Below are 23,081 nucleotides of genomic sequence, written 5' to 3'. Positions count from 1 at the left end.
CATCTGCAGGGAACCTGGTTGGGAAAGACTGCCATACAAGAATAAGTGCAGAACAGCAAAGAGCTTCAAGCTGACCCATTAAATCAAAGAGATCTTCCACTTGAACATAAAAGCTAGCGTAGCAACACGGAAATGCGGTGGCTCAATTTTCCTGTGCTCTTTGTCAGCAGGTCTTCAAATGCTGAAGACAAATGCTGTATCTCAGCAAAACCATAGAGATATGTGCTGTTTATTCAAATGTCTGGTACTGGCCTTGGCGTGAGTTCCCTGCTACTCCAGCTGCTCAGAGAGCTACAGCCTGGCCTGTGTTAGCTGTGTACAAAGCACAAAATGTTTGTATAATACTGTGATGACGCAGGAGGTGTTCAGACTAATAACTTTCATCCTCAGCTTTTATGCACCACAACCACGGCAGAAAGAGCCATTTGCATACTGAAATGGATGAACAGCATTCTGAAATTTTAAAAACGTCCTTCCCGCTTCTGAGCGTATTACCTAATTTGCAAGATCGCTGCATGAGACAAATTTAGAGCAAAGGAGACACTTATAAGGGTGATCCTGTATTATAGATTCATTTCACATCCCTCCACTCCGCCCCCTCCCCCTCCCCCTCCCAATGACTTAGGCAAAACAACTTTTATTTTCAACAAAGATATCTGGAGCTGGCTATAATTTGGGGGTTTTACTTCAGGATGCCCTGAAGGGTGAATAATTTTCTTCCACAGCAGTGCCACTATCTGTCTGGCCCAGATCCAACATGCTTCTGTTGAGGACAAGAGAGAGTCAGAAAGATTAGACAAAGCCCTTCACTTTGGTCCAGGTATTCCAGTGTTGCTGAACAAAATGTTACTGAAACTTACTCAAAGACTAGCAAAATGTCCATTATTATGATGTGCTGGAAGTTAGGAACATCAGAAGCTGCCTTCTACCAGTTATTTGTCCATCTAGCCTAGGATTGTCTACTTTGACTGGCAATGGCTCTCCAGGGGCCTAGGCAGAGGTTTTCCACATCACCTGATCCTATTCACTGGACATGCCAAGAACTGAACCTGAGACCTCATGCATGCAAAGCCTGCTACTGAATGATGGTCTTTGACCAAGTCTGCAGTGGGAGGTGCTAGTAGATTGAAAGGTGCTTCTAGGGGTTGGAGTGCACATCACCCCCTTCCACGATATCCCTTGGAGGATCCTTGTCAGTGAAAGTCCAAACACCTGGGGTGCGGGATGAGTCTTGTTTTCAAGCGCTGTGTCCAGGCCAGTTGGTCTCAGAAGGTGGTGTGGGAGACTTCTGCTCTGTTTTGTAGCCTTTGTCTGAGGGGTACCAAGCAAGATTTTATCTTGTCTCCCATGCTATCTAATATCTACCTGAAACCACTGGGTAAAGTCTTCCAGAGGTGTGGGCTGCAATGTGAACCAACACGTGGATGATACACAGTTCTACCTCTCTTTTCCACTACCTAATCCCAGTGAAGCTGTGGAACTCCTGAATAGGTGCTTGGAGGTGGTTTGGGGATCGATGAGGGGAAACAAGCTGAAGCTTAATCTAGGCAAGACGTTAGTACTTTGGGTGAAATCTACTGAACAGGATAGAGAACTTCAACTTACATTGGATGGGGTTGCACTCCCCCTGAAGGGCCAAGTCAGTAGCTTGGAGTCCTTCTGGACTTCTTGCTGACTGTGGAAGCACAGGTGGAGGCAGTAGCCATGAGTGCTTTGACCAGTATCAGCTGGTACATCAGCTGCAACCCTATCTAAGGAAAGCGAACCTGGCTTCATTTACAAAGGCCCTAGGCTGGACTACTGTAATGCACTCCCCATGGGGTGCCTTTGAAGAAACTTCAGAAACTTCAGCTGGTACAGAATGTGGCCATCTATGTCCTTGTTGGGGCTAGATGGTCAGGTCATACAATACCAATTCTGCACCAGCTGCACTGGTTGCCAGTGGGATCCTGGGCCCAATTCAAAGTGTTGATGTTGACCTTTGAAGCCCTAAGTGGTTTAGGTCCAGTTTATTTGAAGGCCTGCCTACACCCGTATGAACCTGCCCTGGTTTTCGAATCATCTTTGGAGACCCTACTCTCTGGCCCAACACTAAGATCAAAAAGGCTGGTGAGCACTGGAGAGAGGGCCTTCTCATTGGTGGCCCTTGCCCTATGGAATTCCTTCCCAAGAGATATATGTTTGGCTCCCTCTATGGCTGCTTTTAAGAGGACATTAAAAATACCTGTTTTCTCTGGCTTTTAATTGATCGGGCTTTATTGTATTTGCTGCTGCTATGTATGTTTATTGTACTGTATTGTATTTTAACTGTCTTATATTAAAGTTGTCTCAATTTAGAGTGATTCTATAATTCATTAATACTGAGTTTTACTGTTTTATACTGTAAGCTGCCTGAGGAAGACTACGGTCTTGAAAGTCAGTTAAGAAATATATTAATATAATAATAATAATAACAACAACAACAACACAGTGCTTTACATTTCCCATTAGCATGAATGACAACGAGGGATAGCCCAGTGATAGAACCCATGCTTTGCGTGCCAAAGTTACCAGGTTTGATTTCTGGCATCTGCAGTTAAAAAAGGATCAGGCAGCAAATGAGGCAGAGTAGGTAGCATTGGGACAGATGGAATAACAGATCTGGAAAAAGGTAGCTTCCTATTTAACTGTTCACTAATATGACAGAAATTAAAGAAGGTGTAATCCTGTGCCTAGAAACCCCAATCACTGAGAATCAAGCTTACACTTAATTTCATAGCCTCATGCTTGAGACCTAGGTTTGATCTCTCAGCCACAAAGCACACTGGTTGATCTCGGGCCAGTTGCCATCTCTCAGCCTAGCCTACTCCACAGGATTGTGGTGAGGATTAAACAGGGAAACCATGAGCTCCTTGGAGGAAGAAGGTAAAAACACAATAAATAAAGTATGCTACAGTAAAAACAGAAAAGGTCCAGCTGCATTATTAAGACAACCCTAGGAAGTAACATTTTCTACAAATTTCTTTGTTTGCTTGTTTATCTGAGTGCTAACTTGGGTAGCTAAGAGGTAGAAAGAGGCTGATCCGGTAAAGGAATTTTCTACAATAAACCAGCTGCAAGATAAACCGCACTACTGGCTCCGATGACAAATCACAAAACTCAAGACTGCTACATTTCAAGGTTGGCTGCAATTCTATTTCTAAAACGGGGGTGGAGTGAGGAGAGGGAGGCTAGGGACATAGAACACCTGCTGTGCGGGAATTTAATATCACTCAGTTCCATCTTGCTTATTCACAAGAACAGCCATCACATGTGTGGTAAGAAAAAAGCCAGATAAAAACCAAAGACCCCTGACAATTCATTTCATATCCCCATTTGGTTTCCACATGAAAGCCCAGGACTTTTGGAATCCCATAAATTACTTTCTGTTTATGACCATGTCTCAAATAGTGACACTTAAAAAAAAAGAGAAGAAATGAACGTGTTTACCAATTCCTGAGAAAAGCGTATTCATTAAGTGACCTAGTCGTAAACATAACCTTACACACAAAGTTTGGAAAATTCCACACTTTTTCAGAATTTGCTCCTCAATGAGGAGCTTGTAGCCATGTAAGAAAACAAACCTGGCTAAATCACACTAAATGTTTCAATTTAGTTTTCCAATTCTAAATTTCCAATATGCACAAAATCAATCCCCAGCAGAAAGTACTAGAAATACTTTTCACATTAATATAAGCTTACTGTGGTAGACAGCCCTTCCACAGGGAGAACAAGTCAGTGCTTTTCATTTAATAAAATTGGCTACTGCGTGTTCATTTGTAACCTACTTTATTGCTTATAATTTTGACTAGCAGTTGGTTATAAACAGCGTTTGTAAAGAATCTGGAGAGCAAATACAGCATTTTGATTATAATAGTGCCCATTTTGCTGTCATGGAAGTCCTTGTGCTACTTCATTAACAAGTCCTTGGCCACATTCACACATCACCCTAAGCCAAACATTGTAGCTTAATCAATGGTGTAGTGGTAAATTCTGAAGTGCAGGTGCTTTTCGTGACACCCCCAAAGCCACAGATTCCAAAGCCACATCTCTTCTACGATTAGAGAATAAAAATGAACTTATGATCTCTTGCCTTGCTCAGAGTTCTGGGAATGCAGAACTCGGGTATGTCCTAGATGGAGCCCCAACTGGGTGTAAATTATTCTTGGGGTTCTGCTACAAGGAGTCAAAGATAGCTTCCTGACCGTACATGCGCACGCACACAGAGAGAGCGGTAGAACATGTGGTTACACAAGCCTTAGGAGCAAACTGCATGTTACACTGAATATGCATTTTTAAAAAGCATGCTTAAAGCAGCAGAGAAGAACTCGTTGCACAGAACAACAAACTTCTACTCTCCATGACACACGCACACACACACACACACACACACACTTCAGGGTTTCAGTTTTGCTCAGGCTGCAATCTAAGACAAATTTACCTGGGAATAAGTTCCACTGAACTCAATGGAGTTTCCTTCCAAGGAGACATGCACAGGATTGCACTGTTGAAGAGTTCCGTCTGGAGCCTTTGGCCCACAATTTTGAGAAAGGCCTATCCGTCATTTCACAGCCCAAATGGGGAAGAAATCACAATCCATTTTCACCCATTAAAATTAAAGCACAATGTTCCCCCAAATCCACCTCAGCTCTAAAAACAAACAAACAAACAAACAAAATCTGGATTCACATGGAAAGAGACCTGAAATCTATAGAAGAAATACAAGGCTTGATATGCAGAACAGTTAAATTAAAAAACCCTCAAGGAAACAGAAAATCCATTCTCCTTAAGTGCATATTACTAGCTTGGCATAAAAGATAAACTCATGCGTGACCCCACTTCCATTATCCCCACTCTGTTACATCCCTTGTTTTACAACAAAGGTAAGCTTCAAGAATTCCAGTTATAAGGTTCAGAAGATTTACACAGGATAACAGATCTATACACAGGATTATCTCCTAAAGCAGGAACACAAATCACAAATCAACAACAGGAAGTAAAATTCAACTGGATGCGAATACATCAATTTTTTCAAACAATCTAGCCATAAAGGCACAAATGGTATGGCCACTAATGGAATTTGAGACATTAGTAATAAAGGAAAACATGGAAATCAAAGTAATCACTTCAATTCTGTATGGGCCTCTCTCTGATTTGCAATTTTGAAATACAGAAGGGATCAAACAAATACAGGGAAAGGATCTGGGCAGACAAATTGAGCAAACAGAATGGGTAAAATTATGGAGACAGGGTCAAATGAAATGTATTTCTACAAAAATAAAACACAATTACAATTTTATAGAGGTGGTACTTAACACCACAAAAGTTAAGCTGGATATACCAATTAACCATCCCTAAGTGTTGGCAGAACTGTAATATGACGGGTACATTTTTTCATATGTGGTTGTCATGTGTCATTATACAACAATTTTGGCAGAAGGGATTTTGTAGAAGCTGGTAAAATAACAGGACAAGTGATTGATCTGTCTCCAGCTATGGGTCTGCTATCAATATATGACGAACATGACAACAATCTACAAAACAAACACAATAACAATCTACAAAACAAACTGACTTTCTTATGGGCAGCAGCCTGGATGGAAATTGCAGCCAGCTGGAATGGAATACACAAACCCACATTATACCAATGGTACCTTAGAGTTTGGTCAATCGCTCTTATGGAAAAGCAAATTTTCCAATACAAATTTTCCATAATCTGAATCTCCTGACTATCAATATTGGTTTTTCTCACTATGTCAATCAATCGCTTGTGACGAACTTTATCAAATGCCTTCTCATAATCAATAAATCCCAAATATATGTCTTTATTCATATCAAGACATCTTTGAATTAAAATGTTAACTCCAAATTCTCTTGTTCCCATCCCGCTTCTAAATCCATACTGTGTTTCACTTATATACAGTTCTAATTTGTTATACATTCAATTGTGAATAGCATATAGGTGAGGCAATCTCTGTATTGTAATGTAGGATATTGATGACAGATGGTAGCCAAGGTATTCCCAAGCTGTCCTACTGTTTAATGTTTTGTATAAAAATCAATACAAATTAATTATAAAAAACAAAACAAAACCACACCAAACGTAATACCTGACATACAGAGAAAACGTTTGTTAAAAGAAACTATTAAGCCAGCCTCCCCTCCCCCACCCCCGGGTTTCAAGTATTGCTCAGGCTTCAACCCTTTACACGTTTACCTTGGAGTAAGTCCCATTGTACTCAGTAGAGTTTATTTCTGAGTAAACAACAGGAAAAACACTTTTTTAAACCAACAACAATCAAGCTAGCTTCTTGGAAGAAATCTGACTCAGTTTTGGACACAGACAGTCCAACATTCCAAACCCCGCTGGAGGATCCTGCCACAGCAAGTGCTGCTGGTGGCGGGCAATCCCAGCACAAGCACTTTTTTTTACCCAACGCAGACTCACCAGCAGCGGAGGAGAGATGAAGGAAAGAAAGGAGAAAGGTGGATAAAGGTGGTGTTGGATTGATTTAGAGCTCTCTCCGCTAGCAGAAAGGGTAGGCACTGATGTCTCACTTGCTCAGTGGCTCAGCTTGGCCTGTAGCTCACAAAGAAAGGAGGTGGGGAAGGGGAAAAGGGCCACCCACAGCTTGCAAAGCAAGGAGTGAAAGGGAAAAGGGGCCATCCTGGTTGGTGACATCAGAGCATTAGCTATTGGGCAAGCACCGGGACACTGTTCCGGTGACCTCTGACAACACTACAAGCCTGGGTTTAATAAACCATGATGTGTATGAGCTGAATGTTGATGGATGCAGCCCATTTGATGCTGCTTTGCTCCTCCCTTCGTGAGAGTGGGTAAAAAAAGCCAAGGAAGGGTAGCTTCAAACATGGGATTATGGTTATGTGCACCCGAACAAGCCAGGATTTGTAAGCCAATGACAAATCCTGATTTAAAGTTGGCTTACGATCCTGGCTTGTTTGACTGCACTTAACCATAATCCCGAGTTCAGATATCACGTGCAGATACCTTTTCCTGGTTTGTTCAGCTGTTCTTGTGAAGAGAGGAGTGAATTGGGTATGAATGGGCTGCATGTACCAGCATGTAGCTCATTCACATTGTGGTTTATTATGCCACAATGTTTGGCTTAAAGTGATGTGCAAATACAGCCATTAGCACATTATGCAAAACACTCAAGAAAATGAACTCTTTTAATTCTTAAGGTAAAAACCAACTCATTTTAGCTAAAGCTGCTCTGTCACGTTATTTCTGACTTCTACTTATGAAAACTTTTCGCCTCACCATGCTGCTATAATTTTATCCTAACGATACACTAACATATATAAAGTGTGAGTGTTCATGTGTATGTGTGTGTGCTCGCTTGCTTCTCAGCCTCCTCCTGTGTTACTGTTGGTTAGCATAGATCAGCAAGTACCATCTCCTCCATGGGCATAGTCCAGAAAATGGTGAAAGGACTTCAGAGACAATAACAGGATGGAAATGTAGTGAACGTTAATGTGCTGGTGCTTCATTTCTTCAGAGGGAGAAATGGCAGCACAACTTTTTCATAATAAACCCATTGTTAGCTATAAGAGGTATCATCTGAAATGCTTTCAAGAAAAAATCTACCATGTGTCAAATAATCTTATTTATTACTGGGAACAGGATGGCCGCTGACTTAATCTTGCAGACAGCAGGATACCAAAGGCTTCCCCCGACCTGCCTCCAAATTCTCAGAACCAATGTCTGGTTTTATATATATATGTGTGCAAACAGGTGCTTCTTACCTAATACAGAAAAAAGAACCAAAGTAACTGAGTTTATGTCAGACGTGTTTAGGTTAGAGTTGGGAGAACCAGCAATTTCCAAGCTCACCTAAACTCTCCGAAAATCAGTTCAAACCTTGCTTCATTTTCATTTTTGACCTGTTTTTTGGCTTGTTCGAATGGGAAAAGTGCACATTTTGAATGGGAGAAGTACACATTTCTGTGTATATTTTCAGAAGTGTGCACTCTCCTCCCATTAAATAAAGAGTTAAAATACATATTTTTCTAAAAATACACATTAAAAAAATACATTTTTTCTAACAAAATCACAAATACCTGAATTTGCTAACATTTCTCAGAAAAAAAAGAGCTCCTACTTGTGTTTGCAAACAGGACGCATTCACATGATTTGAAAACAGAAGCAAAATTCTCATACATCTGTGTAGTTTAAGTTTCTCTGAACAACCATTCACAACCCTGGGGGGCCCCCTGCTGGTAACCACCTAATTTAAGTGATTGTAGAAGGTTTCATTATCAGCAATTGCTGAAGTCCACCGTCAAAAAATTAAGTTTGTGTCTGCTCCACAGTAAAAACAATAACAAAAAATATGGCATTAAATTAGCCAGATGAAGTTATGTTTTAACTCACTACAGGGAAGGATAAGAGTACACTTACACTAGAGTAGCAGTAGCAAAGGAATGGGACCACACCAAGTTGAAGAGTCACTGAGACACATTTAATGCAACTGCTTTGCTCATACCAAAGTTTTACTTTCCCTGTTTTTTTTAATAGTTGCTGCATCTTTTTTGCCTTAACCTTGAAGTGTCTAGAAAGTTCTGTTCCAAAGCACCCCAATGGCTGATTCAGGAAGTTTCACTGTTTCTTTCTCAACCATATTGGTCACATGATTCAGGATGAATATAATACAGCTTTAGTACCTATCGGCTGATGCTAGATGGAATGGTCTGAGAGGATTTGATGCTGTAGGAATGGACCTCATCAGGGGGCCTGGATGGGAGCTGGGTAGGTAGATACAAAGTTTATGGCACAGTGACAGCTAGGCCGAAATGCACCACACACTGGTCTGGATGCAAAGGTGGAGACCACGGGGAGCCCCATGCATGCTGCTCATGGCTTGGCTCACTGGATGGTCTGAATGTACACAGGACAGTTCTTCTGCTGGAGGTAAGGATGGCTGACTCTCTAAGCTACCTGGATGCAAAACTACGTAGAAACTGTGTTTCTATATGTGAACCACTTGAAGCTCCTGAGAGAAAACAGCAGGGAGTACACAACACACACGTACACAAATGCACACCTTCACTTAACAGGCTTCCTTTTTGTTGTTTTAGTGAAGAGTATTTAAACCTATTTATAACATTTCTATACGACTCAACTGCTGGAGCTTTATAGGAACAAAAGGAAGCTGCCAAATACCTAGTCAAACTATTGGTCCATTTAGCCCACCACTGTTGACACAGAGTGGCTCTCCAGGATTTCAGGCAGGATTCTTTCCTATCCCTACTTGGAGATGCCAGAAATTGAACCTGGGATCTTCTGAATACAAAGCAGGTGCTCTGCCACTGAGCCACAGTCCCCCTTAGCATCTAGGACACCTATAACTACATATGTATGAATTTTCCCCGTTTAAAACAGCTGTCCACATTTTTTCTATTGAAAATATTTTGAGAAAGAAAAATTGTCAATAAGTTAATTGACTTATCAATCTGAGTTACTTAAACAGGGCTGAGGCTCATGATTTCCGGGGGGGGGGGGAGGAGTGCAGCACCAAACACAAGGGACATCCAACGCTGTATGAGCAGAAGCCTGCACCTCCCTCGTTCAGAGCAGACTGGGGATGGCTGGGGACTGCAGTGGAAAAGGGGAATCCATTCCACTGATGGATGCGTTCCATCAGAATCACCACTGGATTCCTCCCAAGTAAGCAGAAAAAGGAAGCAAAATGCCGGGTGCATTTTGGTAAGCCCTTCAGGGGCACTGAAACCAACCAACCAACCATAACAGATTATTTTACACTACAACTAGTTATAATAAAACAACCCATGTTAATAACAATAACAACAACAACAACAACAGAATGTATAATCAAGGGTTTTAAGGCCTTAGCAAAACATGCTGGGCATTTTATAAAGACATTTTGCTATTTTATAAAATTCTGTTTTCCAAAACAGCATTTTGTGGTTTTGCTTCCTTTTCCAGTTCATCTTTTCCGAACACTCTGGGATTAGCAAACCGATGCTTGTATGCATTTACCCTTCTTGAAAATCAGATTGGGGGGGGGGGGGTCTGCAACAAACTCTTGCAGTGGGCAGTGTTCCTGTTTAGGATCCTAGGTAAACAGCCAGGCCCTTTTCTAGGATACACCCCTCCCATCCTGTTTACTGTCCCATCCCTCTAATAGTAAGTCAGAATTCTGAGGCCGCTCAACATGCTCAGTTCTTGTTGGGCTATTTTTTTCAAAGGGGGTGGGGGCTTACTTCTGCAAATCATTTGGCTCCCCTGACCATGCCAATACCTTCCATTTTGCTTCTCAGTGGCTCTGTTTTCACTACACAGCCACTGTTAACTCATCACCTGAGTTCGCAATTAGTACAAATCCATATATTTTGACTTGCACCTGCCTTCTTCCGAGGTTACCTTCAGCACCATCAATGGGTATTTAAAATATACATTCAGGGCCAGAAATATTGGAACAAGGATAACTTTTTTGGCAGTTGGCCTCTGTGCACCACATTGAAGTTGAAAGGAAACACACCCAGATGGGAGTGAAGTCAGGACTTGCAGCTGTAATTCAAGGGGTTTGACAAAAGTGGGGCACTAACCATTCCGGAAGGACAGCCAGTGGCATACACACCCATCGTTGGTGGCTCATAAGTAAAGGAATGAATGGTTGACAAGGAGCTGCATGGCCAGGTGTGGCCTGTTTCCTGGGTACCCCATGACCAATCAAGCAGATAAAAGGCCTGGAGGTGGTTCTGAGTGTTACATTTGCCTTTGGTAGCTGTTCACTGGAACTCCCAACATGAGGTCCAAAGAGGTGTCCATGCAAGTGAAGGAGGCCATCATTAGGCTGAGGAAACAACATAAAGCCACCAGACAGATAGCAAAAACATTGGGAGTGGCCAACACAACAGTTTGGAACATCCTGAAAAAGAAGGAATTAACTGGCAAGCTCAGCAACAGCAAAAGGCCTGGAAGACCACGGAAGACAACTAAAGTGGATGACCGCAGAATTCTGCTCATGGTGAAGAGGAGCCCTTTCACAACATCTAGCCAGGTCAAGAACGCTCTTGAGGAGGTAGGCACGTCATTGACAACATCTACAGTCAAGAGACAGCTTTATGAATGTAAATACAGAGGCTTCACAACAAGGTGCAAACCACTGGTAACACCCAAGAACGGACAGGCCAGATTAGCCTTTGCCAGCAAACACCTAAAAAAGCCTGCCCAGTTCTGGAATAAAATTATTTGGACTGATGAAACCAAGATTAATTTGTACCAGAATGATGGGAAGAGAAAAGTATGGAGAAGGAAAGGAACAGCTCATGATCCAAAGCGTACCACATCATCTGTCAAACATGGTGGAGGCCGTGTTATGGCATGGGCATGTATGGCTGCCAATGGAACCGGGTCACTGGTGTTTATTGATGACCTGACTGCTGATAAAAGCAGCAGGACAAATTCTGAAGTGTACAGGGCTATACTTTCTGCTCAGATTCAGCTGAATGCTGCCAAACTGATAGGATGCCACTTCATATTGCAGATGGACAATGACCCAAAACATACAGCAAAAGCTACCCAAGAGTTTCTGCAGGCAAAGAAGTGGGATGTTCTTCAATGGCCAAGTCAGTCACCTGATCTCAACCCAGTAGAGCATGCTTTTCACTTCCTGAAGACAAGACTGAAGGCAGAAAGACCCACAAACAAGCAGCAGCTGAAGGCAGCTGCAGTCAAGGCCTGGCAAAGCATCTCGAGGGAGGAAACTCAGCATTTGGGTGATGTCCATGGGTTCCAGACTTCAGGCAGTCATTGACTGCAAAGGATTTTCATCCAGGTATTAAAGGTGATCCTTAAGTTTGAAATGATGTTGGTTTGTTCCATTACTTATGAGCCACCAACGATGGGTGTGTGTGTATGCCACTGGCTGTCCTTCCTGAATGGTTAGTGCCCCACTTTTGTCAAACCCCTTGAATTACAGCTGAAAGTCCTGACTTCGCTCCCATCTGGGTGTGTTTCCTTTCAACTTCAATGTGGTGGTGTACAGAGGCCAACTGCCAAAACAGTTATCCTTGTTCCGATATTTCTGGCCCTGACTGTATTACCCAAATATCAGCAATTTCCCATTTCTTTTCTGTTGCACTTTTGAAAACATTTTAACCGTAGTTACATTCTTGAAAACAAGAAAAATTGATTGTGTCCTTCAGAACAAAAGCCACATCTCATAGATTATAGCCTACAGTAATAATAATAATGAAGCCTAATTTGCTGAAGCAGTAAACGCATTAACTGAAGGAACATTGTAAGTAGGCATTTGTTTCCATTAGCCACTCAGAAAACAGGCTGCCAAGAAAAATAGAGACTTTGGGAACAACCTTGGGATTTCTATTCCTGAGGTTGATGGAAACCAGAAACCTTTGCAGAGTTGAGACTAGTTCTCTGGGAAAAGTTTTTGTTATTTCACAATGCTTGAGCACCACCCAGTAGCCATTGTACAAAACAGCATTTGCTGTAAATGTTTCAGTGGTAAGATATGAGTACACAACAGAAATATGAAATGGAAGATGCGAAGTTTCTCGTTGGTAAGCAAGAATGAAGCAAAATACAATAAAATAAAATTGAACACTCAGTCGTAATATACTGAAGTTGTAATATATTGAAGGTCTCAGAAAAAAGAAAGAAAAAGGAAGTCTGGGTCATATCAATCAGTTCTACAGCACCACCAGGGCCAAGACTGGAACAGTTGGCTTGGAAATCCTCTACTCTGTCAAAGGTGAATCTCCACCAAGGCCTAAAGCAGTCTGCCCCAACCTGGTGCCCCCAGATGGGATGGACTACAATCCCATCATTCCCAGCCAGCATGGCCATGGTTGATGAGCTTTGTCATCCAACACATCTGGAGAGCACCAAGTTGGGGAAGGCTGGGCTAAAGGATTGAGAGGGATACTGATAACATTGCAGACAAATATACAGGAAGCCCATTTTCCCCTGTGAGTACTGCAAGTACACAATACCGTATAGACCGCAGTTAGATGCATTCATTGTTACAGTAGCTGGGATGTGAAATTGGTTTAATTCATAAACCAAAGATCCAAAAGGAGTAAAAATGAATGTTTACATTGACTCATGGGATAGTGAAGCAGGGAACCAAATTTGTCGCAAGTCACAACCAACCCATCATCTTCTAGAGAGATTAGCAGGGCTGCTAATCCTCTGTAGGGGACCGAGGGAAACAAGTAATTGGCTTAGCACAATGTAACATATCTAGGCGCATGTTCAAAACTGGACAACACCAAGTTAAACCACCAGTTCTATAAGTTTGATCCACATGTGGGACGAATATAACTGCATGAAGGTACCCCACTGCAAAGAGGTCCATTTTTCTCCTTGCGAATTTCGGGTGATTTGGAGATCTCAAATATAACCACATCTGACCCAACGGATTAATTGTATCAGTTCACTTGTCAGTGAGCATGCTCCAAAAGCGTAATGACTGCCAGACATTACCAGCTATCTAATTAAGAGAAGCCTTCCCTATTTCCGGGGATCTTGCGTCAACAACCAAATTATTAAATGCCAGATCACGTAGGCCCCTGGCACATGGGCTGTGGATGACTGTGTGATGTGAGGGGAAGTCCCAGGCTTATGTATGCCCTTGCCACGTATAAATCACAGGTGGTTTGAGACGCACATGTGCTCTTTTTCAGCACATGGACTGTGCAACTGGCCTGGGTTACACACCACCTTATTCATGTGACTAAATATTTAATTGTTTGCAGCTTAGAAGATAAAGCAAAAAATAACACACACACCCCACCTCAAGAAAAATTCAATACATGCTTTTTCCAACTGTGCTAGGACGGGCCCCTCTGCAGAGTACCGCCAATTTCGGAGAAAAATCGTTTTCACTCCAATTAATATGAAAAGTAGTCCTGTCATTCTGACAAATGACTCTTGTTAATCTATAAAAGGTCTGTTATGGTATTACATTGTTGCGTCCTAAGTCCCGATCCTTGGCGTGTGAACATATAAGAGACGCTTACCGCTAGTAGGGAATAGTTTCAAATACTTTTCTTATTAAGTAAGGCAATTTGGTGTCTTTGGAAACATAATTATAATCCCGTGATCAGGATAGAGGTTTCAACATGAAATGTTCCCTGAACCCATATTTGGAATAACTGCTAAACACTTTTAGACAGAGAAAATGGGAAAGTCTGGACTATGTTGTTTCTTATTTTTCACTGTCAAAAGCTGTCCTGCTAAGTAAAAATTCTATTTTTTAGATGTGTCGGAACAGCAAAACACCTTACTACTTATAATCCTAGGAGACAGAAGTTATTCAGTCTAATCTTAGTAGCTACTGAGATATTAAAACTTGGTTTATTTTCTGTGCTAGGAACTGAAAGTTCTCAATATCTTCTTAGTTTTAAAAACAAGAAAATACTCCAACCACACTGCATTTTTTTTTGTTTTAATTTTATAATTATCTTTCCTTCCCTGCAAACTGATCATGAGATACTTGGCCTTTTGGACATGAGGATTCCAATGCACACATGAAACACCACTGTTTGAATGACTTCCTCATTCACTTTAATGAAAAGGGCAGCTCAAAATGCACATCCTCTTACACTCTTGAGCCGTGCACTATGCAGAAGCTCAGTGGAGAAGTCCTTGAGAATGGGGGGACTTCACGGGCATGCTGGAACACACATGGTGCTCCAGACTGGGGCAAATGTCATTACAAACAACATTTTTTAAAAAAAATCTCTCCAGCTCACTTCAGACATCACAGCAAACCATAGTTAAAAGGAGCTTCAATATTATTTTGGCATTGAGCGTAGTTTGCAATCAGTCTCCTGGGATTATAAATAGTAGTTTCAGCAATCATGATTTTCAAATCATGATTTAAAGTGACATTTGAATTGATAAATCATAGTTACGGCTCTCGCTCTGCTTCCATAAGCTGAAAAACCAAATGAAAAGATGAAAAACCAAACCAAACAAGCCATTCTAAATCATGGTTGGTGTGTACATTCAAAAATAAAAACCATGGTTTGGTGTGATGTCTGAATCGAGTTAAAGGATGCCATCTGTGAAGCATTTGTAAGAGAGCTTCAGGGTACAGACACTGATAATGCGGATTAGACACCCGATCCAGTTAAACCCCAGCCTCTTTTCTAAATTCTGCAAAGTAAATGAATGGGCGGAATTCCAAACAGAAAGCCTATTCCGTAAATACTGTAGCAAAGTCTTGCAAAAACACTCACCCGTCATTGGAACACGTCAAAAACTCCTCCTTTATTTTGGGATGCCAACAGCCTGAATTAAGCATTGCTGTGTGCCCCTAAGGAACAGAAGGTGTGGATATGACACCTTGAAGCAAGCAATGTTTTTGTAGAACAATTTTTTGTGCTCCCTTCCTTTCTAAACATTTCAGTCGACACAAATTGTGCATCAGAACAGAATCATGCAACAGTCCAAAACATTGACACTCAAGTGCTTATGTTTAAGCATTCTCAATCTTTCCGCCCCTAGTTATATCTTCTCTTTCATCTTTGCTTATGCCCCTTCAGTATTTACATAAATCACTGCTATTCTGAGCAATGAAACATGTTTGTCTGAATACACAACTGTATCTAGCTAGTTCTTTTTAATGTTTAATGTAAAAGATAATTCTGTAGTTACCAAGCAAATCGAATTTCAGGAACTGCCACTTTACACCTTGGATTCCATTATACTTTCAAAACGCTCTGCAGAATTAACAGAGATATAGAACACATCCAGATGATCATTCATCAGTTTAATAAACTGAGATATAGTCCTCCACTCTTCCTTTTCAGTCAGGATTAAACCAGGAAGTGTCTAACTAACCACAGTTTCCCGCAAAACCATGGTTTAAGATCTTGGATTGTTCTGAACCTAATAAGCATACTTTCCCAGCTCAAAAGAGAGGAAACTATAGTTAACTACAGACTTCCTAGTTTTATTGCAACTCAAGAGAAGAGGCTGCATGCATGGGCAAAAGGCTCATTTATATCTTGGTTTATTAAGCTGAGACCTGATCTGAACCAGGCTAGTATCTCAATGTGTTGAAAGATGCTATGGAGAAAGTTTTAGCAACTTCTAGGCGCCATATAGCAAATATAGCACTATAACTAAATTTGTCCTTTGATTGCAGTCATATTCTAAATATTTATAAAATGAGAATACCCACATTATTTTTAAGGAAACAAAGCTCAACACATTTGTGGGATGCTCCAAAGCAGATGGGGGCAGGAGGCGCAACTGGGGGGGAAGAGAGGAAGGCCAAGTCTGCTCACCAAATGTAGGATTTCACCCTGTCTGCTCAACAGATGGCTCTCAGAGCTTTTGTTCATGGGCAGCAAATGAAGACACACCATGCCATGGTGTGTTCAAGTAACTTACTATAGAGCTCAGCACTAGCTCAAGGACAGAACTAAATGTGTGATGATGAATGTGGGGCTCCTGCTGAAAATGGCAATCACCAACTAACATGTGGTCATAATGGAAGTATAATGTCGATATAATGTAGTATAACGGAATAGAAGGTGTAAAGTGGCAGTTCTTGGGGTTGTCCTCTGTGCCCATCCTGGGGTTGCCAGTATCTGCAGTGCAGATAGCTGTCACATGGTTTGTCAACCTCCACTGAGGATAGGGAAACGGTCTATAAAGACACACAGCTTAAGCCAGACATTTCTCTGCTTACCTTGGTGTTTGCCATGTCTACAATGTACTGGTCTCCTTTTACACACTCCATTACAGGAAAGCCATCTCTGTCAAGGACCTTAGCTTGAGAATTGCCCGCGACGACAAGAATTACATCCCCTGTGCTGCTATACTGGAGAGACTTTATCTGGTGACTGAAAAATTAGGGGATGAAGATGTCAATAGCACCATCCTTGAAATCATGAGTGTCAGAGAACAGAAAAATATTACGGTAGTTTTATAAAACAACGTAAACACAAGAAATGTTTTCCACCACCTTTTGACCAAGAAATTTATCCTTGATTTAAAAAAAAAAAAAACACTCACCCCAAACCCTATACCTGTAAAACACCCTAAAACCTTTAAATTGCAAGAGACACTTTACTGAAAGATATATTTATCGGACGAACTAGTGCCAACTTGAAAACGATTTATTTCAAGACACTTTTATCAGTGGCACCTTATGCCATACAGACTGAGTAAATTTTAGACAGACACTATTAAGAACTGTAAGCAATGTAATTTTATTTAGGCAGATTTTATTCATAGCATTGGAACTGTCCAGATGTATAAGGATTTTGGAAGGGAGTTTTGAACAAAAGTTAATAAAAATGATGGGCTATGATATTCCATTTGATGAAAAGATAATTCTGTTATGACATTAAAAGCAAAAGCTGAAATTGTTATTTTAGAATTATTAAATTTATTTAAAGCAGCAAGAATTTGCATTACAGAACAATGGAAACTCCTATAACTTTATTATTTATAACTATAACTGATTATTAATTAACAGAAGTTTACGGCCTTATTTGATCAATAAAATTGGCTCCCTCTCTCCTGAAAGGTATTCAAGGAGACAACTTAATAGATTTATTTATTAATAGATTTATAATATATTAGTTAACTTCTTAGAAAAAAAGTTTATTTTGTAAACTCAGGGGAGCTTTTTTCGGAATGAAACTGGCTGAAGAGTCTGGTGCACATGTGAATTCCTGAATCTCAGCCAAGATCAATGTAAATCTATGTAATGCATTTAATGCACACAATTAGAGTTGCATTACTCAACATCTGCAGCTTAGTTAAATCCACAGGATGATGGAAACCCACTTGTGCACCCTATGGACAATTCATTTATTCCCAGCACAACCCACCTGTATGCAGATACAGGCAGAACACAAAATTAACATGACAGTAATTCAAGGGGACAAACAGCAAATCTACCCTAAGCTGTGCGTCACCAAATCATATTAAAAAGCCAAACACATTTTAACCTGCATTGAAAGAGCAACCTTAATTACTATTAGTTTAGGCTTACCTAGAAACTCTCATCACATTTCATTTCTGTCCCTCTCTGTCCCAATACTAATCCTCAATTCATTTCACATAATATACAGTCAGGGCTGGAAATATTGGAACAAGGATAACTGTTTTGGCAGTTGGCCTCTGTACACTACCACATTGAAGTTGAAAAGAAACACACCCAGATGGGAGCGAAGTCAGGACTTCCAGCTGTAATTCAAGGGGTTTGACAAAAGTGGGGCACTAACCATTCAGGAAGGACAGCCAGTGGCATACACACACACCCATCGTTGGTGGCTCATAAGTAATGGAACAAACCAACATCATTTCAAACTTAAGGATCACCTTTAATACCTGGATGAAAATCCTTTGCAGTCAATGACTGCCTGAAGTCTGGAACCCATGGACATCACCCAAATGCTGAGTTTCCTCCCTCGAGATGCTTTGCCAGGCCTTGACTGCAGCTGCCTTCAGCTGCTGCTTGTTTGTGGGTCTTTCTGCCTTCAGTCTTGTCTTCAGGAAGTGAAAAGCATGCTCTACTGGGTTGAGATCAGGTGACTGACTTGGCCATTGAAGAACATCCCACTTCTTTGCCTGCAGAAACTCTTGGGTAGCTTTTGCTGCTTGTTTTGGGTCATTATTCATCTGCAATATGAAGCGATGTCCTATCCGTTTGGCAGAATTCGGCTGAATCTGAGCAAAAAGTATAGCCCTCTACACTTCAGAATTCATCCTGCTGCTTTTATCAGCAGTCAGGTCATCAATAAACACCAGTGACCCGGTTCCATTGGCAGCCATACATGTCCATGCCATAACACTGCCTCCACCATGTTTGACAGATGATGTGGTACGCTTTGGATCATGAGCTGTTCCTTTCCTTCTCCATATTTTTCTCTTCCCATCATTCTGGTAAAAGTGAATCTTGGTTTCATCAGTCCAAAGAATCTTATTCCAGAACTGGGCAGGCTTTTTTAGGTGTTTTCTGGCAAAGGCTAATCTGGCCTGTCTGTTCTTGGGTGTTACCAGTGGTTTGCACCATGTTGTGAAGCCTCTGTATTTACATTCATAAAGCCGTCTCTTGACTGCAGATGTTGACAATGACATGCCTACCTCCGCAAGAGTGTTCTTGACCTGGCTAGATGTTGCGAAAGGGTTCCTCTTCACCATGAGCAGAATTCTGCGGTCATCCACTTCGTTGTCTTCTGTGGTCTTCCAGGCCTTTTGCTGTTGCTGAGCTTAATTCCTTCTTTTTCAGGATGTTCCAAACTGTTGTGTTGGCCACTCCTACTGTTTTTGCTATCTCTCTGATGGCTTTATGTTGTTTCCTCAGCCTAATGATGGCCTCCTTCACTCGCATGGACACCTCTTTGGACCTCTGTTGGGAGTTCCAGTGAACAGCTACCAAAGGCAAATGTAACACTCAGAACCACCTCCAGGCCTTTTATCTGCTTGATTGGTCATGGGGTACCCAGGAAACAGGCCACACCTGGCCATGCAGCTGTTTGTCAGCCATTCATTCCTTTACTTATGAGCCACCAACGACGGGGGTGTGTGTAAGCCACTGGCTGTCCTTCCGGAATGGTTAGTGCCCCACTTTTGTCAAACCCCTTCAATTACAGCTGCAAGTCCTGACTTCACTCCCATCTGGGTGTGTTTCCTTTCAGCTTCAATGTGGTGGTGTACAGAGGCCAACTGCCAAAACAGTTATCCTTGTTCCAATATTTCTGGCCCTGACTGTATGCATTTCCTGTTCCTGAAATTGCTCACTGAAATTTTATGGATAGAGCAATCCCTGCAAGAGTGGCAGTCACTACTCTAGATCAGCTAATTGAAATGAAAATATTGATCTTGGGTGTATGCCCAAGCAGCATCCAGAAATACCTTCCCATTAGCAAACCATCAAGGGAAAGGGCTGTAGCTCAGGGGCAGAGCACATACCTTGCATGCTAAAGGTCCCAGATTGGCCTGGGAAGGATTTCTTCCTGACCCTGGAGAGCCGCTGCCAACGAGTGTAGATAATACTGTGCTAGATGAAGCCAGTAGACTTGGTTATTTTAAGAATGATAGCCACTGGATAAAACTACTAACCATTTAAGAAGGTCTTGGGTTTTGGGTAGCTGATGGCCACTTTTTTGAAAGCCCTGAAAGAGTGGTCTTGTCCTGCTCCATCCTGGAGTCTGTTGTCTGCTCTAGGTGGGAGGCACGATGTGGGACAGGTGGCTGGATCACATCTGAGATGGGAGTTAATTTCAGGACCAAGGACAGCAGTCATGGAGGACTGGCACATTAACCCAGACAAGTTAACCCAGCACTGACTGGAAGCAACAGACTGGGATTTATAGTCTGGCCAGGAGAGTCCTTCTGGAAGCTCCACCCCCTCCGGTGCTGCATCTAGATGTTAAAGGCCAGCAGCCTTTTCCTGTAAGCACTGGCTTCTCCTGGTGAGTGAGAGTTGGAGGATGAGGAGCTGCTTAGGGACTACACCTCAGGATCTCCCTGTTCATTACAGGTGTTCAAAGAGGAGTCAGAGGACAGTGGCTCCTCCTGGGGGGTCATGTGGATAGGACATGAGATCTGAGGAAGTGGGCTTCAGACCAGGGACCAGTTCTGGTGCTTCCTTGGCAGTCACTGTTGCTGGAGGCTTCCATCTCCAAGGGGTCCTGGTCCTGATCTATGACAGGTGCATATGGAGGAAGCATTTTGGTTATTCCATGACAGCATCTGATGAAACTCAATGAATGTACCATTTCAGGCCGTGGGTTTGGACGATGCTCTGTGATGTAGTTGGGGTTGCAGGATTCTGCTACAGATCTGATCTTGAGCAGGGGTCAGATTTGGTCAGGTTTCTCGGGAAGCAAGATGGAAAGAGAACAGCACAACGGAAAGCTCTGAATGGTGCTGGGGCTGGAACTAGACAGGGTTGTCTCTATGTTGCTCCAACAAGGAGCACAGCAAGACTGAGACTTAAATAGAAATGTAGAGCCTTTATGCTGGTTGGCCCTGCCACAGCCCTGGCCTGTTCTAGCAATCTCAGGATGCAAGGACATGGGAGTGGCTGGGGTATGCTAGTGTCTTCATGGTCGGGGTCCTCAAAGTCTGAGGACAGTAATGCAACACTTCTGAATGCAGGGGAGCTGATCCCTGAGGGTTTTCTGATGAACTGGATCCTAGAAAGGTGGAAGCCCCATGATGCCTTTCTGTGGCCAAGGTATCTCCTAGAACCATTATCCCTGGAGCTTCCTCAGAGGACAAAGGATTGGGATCCTTTGAGGATGAGGGTTTGGGATCCTAGGCCATGAGAATGAAACAAGATATTACCAGATGCCTGTACTTTGCTTCCCTTATTAATGAGTCACTTAAAAAAAATACTTGTCTATTCAGGAATTTAGAACTTGGTCATGATTTCTGTGCCAATATGTTATTTCATTAAGAATATACATGTACTGATTCAAGAATTTAGAACTCTCTGTCTTTATTCCAACATTTCAGTTATTCGATCTCTTTTTAGGGTTGAGAAATAGCATAGAAATATTGCTAATAGATAAAAGAAATTATTAGCCTTCAGGCATTAAATAGTTGGATTTTATTCCATGTAAATTACATATAATTGCAGTAAAATGTATACATGACTTCTGCATAAACATTAAGAGCTATATCAATTGTGTGCGCTTTAGCAGTTTTTGGCTGTCTTTACTTGCAATCATTTTTTATTATTGTTACTTTATTAAAGTATGCCTTCATTTTGTTTTGGATGGTATTTTGAACAAGTGGTGAGAAAAGCAAAGGGATAAACAAAGGAAAGGTAACCATCTCCAGCAAAGGAGATCGTTACCTTGTCATGGTGCTGGAGCTTGAGCTCCTCCATGACGTCATGAGCTAAACTGTGAAGGGACACCCAAGACAGGAAGGTCATGGCAGAGAGGTCAGACTAAATACGATCCCTGGGGAAGGAAACGGCAACCCACCCCAGTATTCTTGCCATGAAAACTAAATGGATCAGTACAACCAGAGATATGGCGGTATACCATAGGAAGATGGGACTCCCAGGTCGGAAGATGGTCAAAATGCTACTGGGGAGGAAAGAGGATAAGTTCAACTAGCCCCAAATGTGATGACGCAGCTAGCTCAAAGCCAAAAGGACGGCTAGCAGCCGATGGTGCTGGTGGTGAACGACGAATCCGATGTTCTAAAGATCAACACACCATAGGAACTTGGAATGTAAGATCTATGAGCCAGGGCAAATTGGATGTGGTTACTGGGGAGATGTCAAGATTAAATATAGACATTTTGGGTGTCAGTGACCTGAAATGGACTGGAATGGGCCACTTCACATCAAATGACCACCAGTTCTACTACTGTGGACAAGAGGACCACAGAAGAAATGGAGCAGCCTTCATAATTAATAATAAAGTGGCTAAAGCAGTGCTTGGATACAATCCAAAAAATGACAGAATGATCTCCATTCGAATTCAGGGTAAGCCATTTAACATCACAGTGATCCAAATATACGCCCCAACAACAGATGCTGAAGAAGCAGAAGTAGATCAGTTCTGTGAGGATCTGCAGCACCTACTGGATAGTACGCCAAAAAAAGATGTTATTTTCATTACAGGAGACTGGAATGCTAAGGTGGGTAGTCAAACGACACCTGGAATTACAGGCAAGCATGGTCTGGGAGAACAAAATGAAGCAGGACATAGGCTGATAGAATTTTGCCAAGACAACTCACTGCGCATAACAAACACTCTCTTCCAGCAACCTAAGAGACGACTTTATACATGGACTTCACCAGACGGTCTACACCGAAATCAGACTACATCCTTTGTAGCCAAAGGTGGCAGACATCTATGTAGTTGGTAAAAACAAGACCTGGAGCTGATTGTAGTTCAGATCATGAACTTCTTATTGCACAATTTAGAATCAGACTAAAGAGAATAGGGAAGACCCACAGATCAGTTAGAAATGAGCTCACTAATATTCCTCATGAATATGCAGTGGAGGTGAAGAATAGATTTAAGGGACTAGATTTAGTAGATAGGGTCCCGGAAGAACT

The 23,081-nt window shown here is 41.9% G+C and overlaps 1 protein-coding gene across 2 annotated transcripts in view; it reads right to left on the bottom strand.

Moving 5' to 3' along the window:
- Positions 1-23,081, bottom strand: part of WDR70 (WD repeat domain 70) — a 183,854-nt gene that overhangs the window by 118,256 nt on the left and 42,517 nt on the right. For both annotated transcript variants that reach the window (XM_084833092.1, XM_084833093.1), the window contains exons 8-9: positions 16,731-16,884; positions 15,271-15,347 (exon numbers count right to left, since the gene is read on the bottom strand). In XM_084833092.1, the coding sequence (XP_084689218.1) occupies positions 15,271-15,347; positions 16,731-16,884 (231 nt within the window). The remainder of the gene's footprint in view (positions 1-15,270; positions 15,348-16,730; positions 16,885-23,081) is intronic.

Source organism: Heloderma suspectum, chromosome 2, assembly GCF_057233095.1.
Source record: "Heloderma suspectum isolate Gila_16-S chromosome 2, 16-S_ref, whole genome shotgun sequence".
Lineage (NCBI taxonomy): Eukaryota > Metazoa > Chordata > Lepidosauria > Squamata > Helodermatidae > Heloderma > Heloderma suspectum.
Note: the sequence above shows the minus strand (reverse complement) of the source record. Positions and strands in the feature narration are given on the sequence as shown.